The following is a 7,837-nucleotide window of genomic DNA, read 5'->3' on the forward strand; positions in this document are numbered from 1 at the left end:
TTGTTGTCCCACATTTCTTAAGATAATTGCTGGGAGTTTTTTTTCTGTTTGTGAGGATGATGGAATATGGATCCACATTTTGTCTCTTGGTGTTTGGGAATCAATTGTGAGGCTGAGGATGTTGATGTGGAGAGGAGGTGAAATGTTTTTGCAACACCACATCACTTTGATTGCACATTTCATTGGGAATGAATGAGGTGAGGAGGAAAACAAACAATTCGCTTCATCAGTGTTGGCCTTGTCTCTCTGATTTATAGCTTTAGCTGCACATTTTCTGCTTGCGACATTGGCAAATGATTGCTAACTTGTGTTCTCTCTTCTGGTCTCTTTCTCTCATCTCCTCCTCCATCTCGCCTTTCCACTCCAAATATCTGCACTGCTTCTCCTTTTATGTTCCCGCTCCTTTTTTCCCTCTCACTTATCGTCACTTCCATCTCTGTAATCTTCCATTTCCACCTTTCCATCTCTCCCTGCATCATCTCTCCTCCACTTTCCATCCCCTGATGCGTCTCCTCTCTGCAGGTGCTGACCTCTTCTCTAACTGCACAGAGGAGTGCAAGGCCCTGGGCCACTCCGACCGCTGCTGGATGCCGTCCTTTGTGCCGTCCGATGGGCGCCAGGGGCCAGACTACCGCAGCAACCTGCACGTCCCCGGCATGGACGCCACGCTGCCTGATACTGAGGTACCCTCTTCCGTCAACCTGTCAGACCAACTCACCATGACCTCGTCCGCCGTCTCGTCCAACGATAGGTCATTCTCCACCTTTGGCAAGGACGGTCAGAGGTCACAGTCACACCACAGCCTTCACCATCACCTCCATCAGCAACAGCAGCAGTTCAGCTCCACCACGCTAGAGAGGAAAGAGTATGATAGGGGGACCCTACCGTACAAACCCACCTTTCTCTGTGAGTATCAGTATGAAAATTCCCTGGGACCCTATGACTTTGGTCTGGTCCAGTACAGATACTAAAGGAGGGGACCGTGAATCTGCCTTTTGATTCTGATCTGGACTTTATATGTTCATCAACTTTGATTTCCTCTATTTTTTAAAGAGTTATACAAATACGCCTTTATATTGTGTTGTATTGTTTTTATTTTTATTTTTTTTTGTAAATTATAATTTCTTTTGTCAAATGTAAAATGTAATCTATAACTGCTAACTTAAATCCATGTATCATTTGTATCATTTGTTGTTGTTTTTGGTATTCAATTTGAAATCCAAAACCAAAAACAAACAAACAAAACAAAAAAAACGCTTATTTTTTTGTATTATGGGTCTAATGCTCAGATCAAAAATAGAAAATGAAAAAACAGGCCCAATCTGAACTTAAAATTTAATTTGTCTGATTTGTTGTGACCCAGAAGTCCCACGAGCGAGAGGCAGAGACATACTTATTGTAGCAAGTTGAAATCAGTCAGAGCTAATTAGGGACTGTATGTAATTTACCAGAGGAGGGGGGTAGCTGGGTTTTGACTTGTTATCATCTTGACCCTCCATGAAGCTATAAATGTTCTTCTTATCAGTCACCCTCCCCTCATCAGAAATTACATTTTTTGATGAAAGATCAAAAACAAAAAAAGTCACACCACAGCCATCCCCCTCCTCTGACAAATAAAGTACAGTTCATATCCACACAGAAACAGTCTTAAACACAGCAAGCTCCACAAAGAGTTGTATGGACACTAGAGAACAGTCACAGTGGGCACGGACGCCGCAGATCCCCGGCTTTCTCTCGGGTTCTCCAACTTGACTCTCAGCCACTTGTACTGCAGCCTGTGCTCCCTCTGCCTGACTGTGAGTCTCCTCAGCAGGGAGGGGAGCAGCCAGCAGCCGTGGAGACAGTACTTCAGTTAGTAGTAGTAGCAGCTTGAATACAGTTAGCACAGACCTTGTCTCCCTGGGTTAGACCCAGCGCTGCCGCCCGCTGTGACAGCCCTTGCTGGGTTAGTGGGTTAGCTCTGGCTGAATTCAACTTTCTACAGCGAGTCCGTCTCCTCCTCTCCTGAGGTGCAGCCCGCTCTCCTCACGGCAAAAGTTTTCTCAGGAAAGGAGTCGCAGGGTAGCAGCTCACTTGTAGAAGCAAATTCTGGGTCATAGCAAATCAGACAAATTAAATATCAAAAGCAACTTCAGCATGTGGCCTGTTTTTCCATCTCCTATTTTTGATCTGAGCATAAAATCTCAACTGTCGAAAACGAACCATTATTTTTTTTTTTTTACTATCTAATTCTTAAACAAATAATTTTCCAACTTTGGATTTCAAATTGAATATTAAGAGAACAACTGATACACGGATTAAAACCCCTTCTCCAAAGCCCACTTTGAAAAATTCAATCTAACCGCACCCTAACCCCAAACATTGTCTGTAAACATGCTACTTATGATAAAATAAACACATTTGAATTGGACTCATGTTGAACTGCTTTGGCCCCTTTTTCCTTCTTTTTCCTTTTCTCTAAATTTCCCCTCAATATCCTTCTCAATCATCCTTTTTATCTGATGCTCATAAAAGCAAAGGTCACCAGCACGAGCGCACATCATGCTTGTATTTCTTATAGCTGCAATTAAAAGCCATTTAAACATGTTTTGAGTGTATTGTGAGGAAAAAGATAGATCATCTCATGTAGCAAAGGACATGTTTTTCCATTTGCTCAACAACAGTTTTGCTCGAGCATGATGACTTCCCTACTGAATAGCTCCAAAGGTGAAACACACAACCCACGCTTCTTCTTTTTCACCAGGATTGAAGTCCATTTTGTTCTAAAAAGGAAGTGTTGAGTATCTATACTCGCCTGCTTGAGGATCAATACCTGACATAAAGAAGGGGCTGAGGTGTGTTGTCAACCCTGAGGTCGAGATTCTGCTGTTGGAAAAGTCACGCACACAAGTTTGTGCACAAGAAGGGAGGAAAAGCGTTACAGTACAAGAAAGGTTTAATTTGGCCAATGAAAGATATTTATATCCACTGGTATAAAATTGCTGCCTGCATTTGTAAAAAAGCCGAATGGGACATCAGATGTCAATTGCTTTCCAAGCTCCCACAGTACATGAATATTCTATGAGCTCTAAGAGGAGAGAATGGATTCGATATCCATGTTCAGTAGAGAAGTCATTTCCAGTCAAGTCACCACCATGTTAACCACCATCCTCCATGATACTGCATGCTGACTGTGGGCTGTCTCTCAGGTAAACCACCAGCGCTATAACCTGTTTTTTTTCCCTAATTTGCAACTAAGCAAACAGAGCCAAGCAATATTCCTCTTGCACATCAGGTCTGTGTGAGGAATAATTTGTATTTAGCCTGTAGGTGCCAGAGCCTGCTTCGCTCCAAATATAGCTGCCTGTGCGTCTGCTCATCTCGTCTGCCTCGCAGCGTTCACAGAAATGCACTCTATATTTGCTCTGTCCAAAACTCACAACTTTATTATATTTATTTATTTATTTATTTTTTTGATTTACGATTCACCTGTTTTTCCTGCTCTTTTAAGAGAAATCGCCCTCAGGTTGCCACGGCGGAGCTTGTGTTGTTCATCCGTCTGTAAAAAAGATGAGAATAGTCCCAGAGGCTGAGGCTCTATTAACCAATTGGCATCATGTTCTACTTTTAAAAATAGCAGCGTATGCTTCTGCTGGCTTTGGCAACGCTCTAATCACCAGGGTTGCCTTGATAAAGGCTTTATAAATGTTTAATGATCCATTTATAGATAATTAATGAAGCAATTAGTGTTCTGTGTATTTTCTGTGCATGCATTATGTAGCCACTGAATTTTGAACATTTATCTCCACTGATGGACATATTTTTACCCAATTAGTTCACCGTTACAGTGCGAGTTGCAGCATTTAGGATGTCTAAATAACTTTTAAGAGATGGTATTTTATTACTAAAGAGTCTCAAGGGACAGGGTTTCATAAGTCTTAACCCTTTGAAACATGAACAAAAAAAACCAAAAAACAAAAACAAAAACAAAAAAAAATATGGAAAGACAATGAGCAACTTAAAAGGAAATTACCCCAAATAAGTAAAAATAATTTAAGAATGACTAGAAAATGACCTGGAAATGAGCAAAAAAGATAAAAACAGACAAACTAACAACACTGTAAAATCTGACAAACTGATTTTACTTTTTTTTAAGTATTGCCTAGAAAAATGTCAGGAAATATCAAATTTATTATTAAGTTAATGTTTACGTTACATCTACATGCTTAATTTACTCAAAATTTAGTTGTATTAATTTTTGTTTGCAACTTTAAAATGATTTCTTGAATTAAATATTTTTTTCTAAGTTTTGGCAACTTCGGGTAATGAAGTTTACCCTGCTTCATATCTGTATTCTGCTGTTTGCAAACTAGTCCATTATATTTATATTTTCTTAAACATGCTCACAAAACAGAACTCACAGAATGCCTAACTTCATCACTGGCAAAATCCTCTTTGTAATGATCAAGTTAAGTCAGACTAACTTGGTGTGCTGAAGCTGCTCCAACACTTAGAAAGAACAAAGTGATTTCACTTGACATTTTTAAGTTGCAACAACTTAAAAAAGCAAATACAGCTAAATTTTGAGAAAACCTTAACAACTAGATGGTAAACATAAATTGAGAGTAATAGATATATTTACAAACCTTTTTCAAGGCAGTTGGTTTCCAAGATAATTTAAGTAAAATCAGCTTGTCAGATTTTATAGTGAAACAAACAAGAAAATAACCTGAAAGAAGCTATATAGAGTTTTCTGATTTTTTTTCTTAAAAAAAAAAACATTTTCTACTTATTCTCTCTCCTTCTCTATCTCTTTATTTATTTATTTATTTTTATTTTTTAATTTTATTTTTAGCTCATTTTCTTGTCACCCTTTGATAATTTGATAATTCACCCTTTGATAATTTTTTACAGTTTGTTTCTGGCCAAGTTGCTCATTGGCTTGTATTCCTGTAGTTTTAAGAAGGAATCACACCCCTTTTTTTTAGGTTTCAAAGGTTTAAATGCTTGTAAAAGGCATCTAAATGCAGCACAATAAAAGTCATGTCAGTCCAGGTTTTACCAAGTGTGTTCTCTGTCTTTTCAGCCCACAAAAGGATTTGCTAGCTCATTCCACGTCGACCTGTCAGAGACAGCGTGATTTTCTGTTCCAGACCACCAACACTGATGCTGGAGGCGGCGACATAAGACTACAAAACAGCAGCCTGGACAACAGCAACCTTGGTTAAGCTTCATTATCTTGGGTGGCGAACTGTAACAAAGCCTTGGCAGTGGTCGCCGAGGGAGGAGAAGAGAACTTAATACAGAATAGCTGTAAACCTCTAGATATCCGAGGAGCAATCCAAGGCCTTATTCCTCTCAGCAGGACTGAGACCAGGGCCCAAACACTCCACATGTGAAAATTATGAAGTCATCAGCAGACGGAGGAGAGGAACTGAAATGGACAGAGGAATACGAAACAAGGAGAGGGAGTGGTAAACTCACTGAGGTGGGTTGTGTTTTGACTGAGGAGCTAGCCTCTAGAGATCTGTGTGTGCCTGTTTACATGAAGAAAAAACTAATGTTTCTGTGCAAACTTCAACCAATGTCACACGGAACCCTTTAGCTATTTCTATGGTCACCACTAAGCCAACTGTACAGAGACTGTGTGGGAGATATGGAGACAGACAGGGGGACAGAGAGGGAGAGAGAGAGGGAGGAGAGAGAGAGAGGTGTTGTATAGGTCTGAAATGACATGAAAAAAAGCAGGAAGAGGGGAAGGGCAGAGATGTGCAGTACTATAAATTCTGTATCTCCGGTTTTTTGACTTGACTGTCTTTATAATCTCTTTTTTGTTTCTGTTGTTCTTTCTGTGTGGTTAAAGTGTGCAGACTAAAGTATTCCAACTTACTGTTACAGTCTGGAGCCGGGTTCAGTCCTCTTTCAAGCTGAGCCACTTCAGGAAGGAGATTTCAACAAAAACACTGCGTAGAAAAAGGAGATAAAACAATCCTCATGTGCACTGTAAATCTGACAAGCTGATCTTACTGATATAATGTTGGAAACCGACTGCCTATAACTATCAATCCTAATTTATGTTTACTTTATACACTGAAAAAAGAGAAATGCTAACCAACTTAAAAGTTGGTTTGACAAGTGAAATGACCTTTTTCTTTCTAAGTGTTGGCAGCTTCAGCAAACCAAGTCAGTCTGACTTAACTTAATCATTACAAAGAGGATTTTGTAAATGATGAAGAGTTTTATTTTGTTAACGTGTAAGAAAATACAAATATGATTGATTAGCAGCAGAATACAGATACAGAGTACAGTAAACTTGATTTACTGAAGTTGTTAAAACTTAGAAAGATTGATTCAACTTGTCATTTTTGAGTTGCAACAACTGAAATATAACTAAATTTTATATATACTTCACAATTAGATATAAAGGAAACAAATAAAGAAAAATATTTATATTTCCTGATGTTTTTTAAGGCAATCAGTTTACAGGATTTTTGAAAGTAAAATTAACTTGTCAGATTTTACAGTGTGCAGTTTATCAATGAAATATCACAAATTAATGTTCTCATTTCTAATCTAGTGACTAACATGTTCCTTCCTGAGGTGACTTCAGAGAAAGTGAGGTGACCCTTTACCAGGATATGGTTCCCTTGATGCCATTGGCCTATACATAAACAATCAGACACACTCAGTGGTTTTTATCATGTGTGCAAAGTGTTTACTGTGCTATTTTAAAAAGCTTATAAATGAATATAAATCTATATATAACTATATATATACAATATACTTTCTTCTGAAAACTGTGTAACCATTGGTTAGTTTCTACACCTCATAATGTCATTCAATCTAATAATACCAAGTGCTACAAAATCAAGACTTGTATCGATTCAAATGAGGAGGAGTGCTTACGCCTAAAAAGCAACGCCTTCACACCAACCAAGGGTTAAGTTGATGTTCTTTTTTGATTGTTACTTTTCACCGGTAACAGACACTGGGCCTTGTTGTGTGTAGCGAAGACACCAGTTGAGTTGTTCGGCCTGTTGTGTATTTTTCTAGCAGAATATGTGTTCATGTACAGGAAGGGGGGCTGTCACACTGGAGCTCGACATCACAGGTTTTACTATCATACAAAAGAGGCATACAGAGAGAAATATGGACATAAACAGACAATATAGGGTGAGGTGCAAAGTACACACACAAACACAAACATATATGCGCACACACGCACAGGTCAAGTGGTGATAAATAAACAGTCACAGTGTCATTGAAGTTCTCTAATGTGTGTTTTTTCGCATTCACACGGGATTATCATGTATCAGAAAAAAAGAAGCCTGCACCTATGCTAGTGGCTCTGTGAAAGTTTAGTGTTGGCAGGAGAATATTTACTAACTAGCACTGAACACAAAGCAAGGCTGAGGCTGATGAGGATGTTATTGGTTTTGAAAGTATTTGGTCAGTAGCTAAAGTAATGGGTATATTAAAAGTGTGGCCTGATGATGACACAAGATGAAAAGTTGGAGATCAACAAAGTGATTGCAATTCATCCTGAGTTGGGAGGAACATTGTTTGTTACAAATATTACGGGAATCTAATGACGATATAAAAAACAAAACAAAACAAAACAAAAAAATAAAATTACTGCCAAGCTGAAGTAGGCCTCTGTGCACCAGTCAAGTTTCACTTACAATTTCCATCCATGTCTGTGAAAACATGGACGCTTCACACACATCTTCCCCTCTGGCAGCACAGAAGATCTCGACAGTCAGCACAGCATACAGAATAATGTTACCAATTGAGTATCTGACCAAATGTGACCCCTTCTGTTCCTGAGATATGACACTGAATAATGGCCAGAAAAGTG

The 7,837-nt window shown here is 38.9% G+C and overlaps 1 protein-coding gene across 1 annotated transcript; it reads left to right on the plus strand.

The window, feature by feature from the left end:
- The first annotated feature begins 503 nt into the window (after nt 1-503).
- LOC121942010 (protocadherin-10-like) lies at nt 504-5,638 on the plus strand. Its single transcript, XM_042485079.1, has 2 exons — nt 504-906; nt 5,066-5,638. Exons 1-2 carry the CDS (start codon nt 504-506, stop codon nt 5,083-5,085), a joined length of 423 nt encoding a protein of 140 aa, XP_042341013.1. The 3' UTR covers nt 5,086-5,638.
- The last annotated feature ends 2,199 nt before the right edge of the window (nt 5,639-7,837 follow it).

This window comes from Plectropomus leopardus, chromosome 4 (assembly GCF_008729295.1).
Source record: "Plectropomus leopardus isolate mb chromosome 4, YSFRI_Pleo_2.0, whole genome shotgun sequence".
NCBI lineage: Eukaryota > Metazoa > Chordata > Actinopteri > Perciformes > Serranidae > Plectropomus > Plectropomus leopardus.

Excerpts from the sequence above, each read along its gene's own strand:
- LOC121942010 (XM_042485079.1), top strand. The coding sequence starts at position 504 with ATGCGTCTCCTCTCTGCAGGTGCTGACCTCTTCTCTAACTGCACAGAG. Across the intron at positions 907-5,065 it reads GTACAAACCCACCTTTCTCT|CCCACAAAAGGATTTGCTAG; the intron begins GTGAGTATCAGT and ends CTGTCTTTTCAG.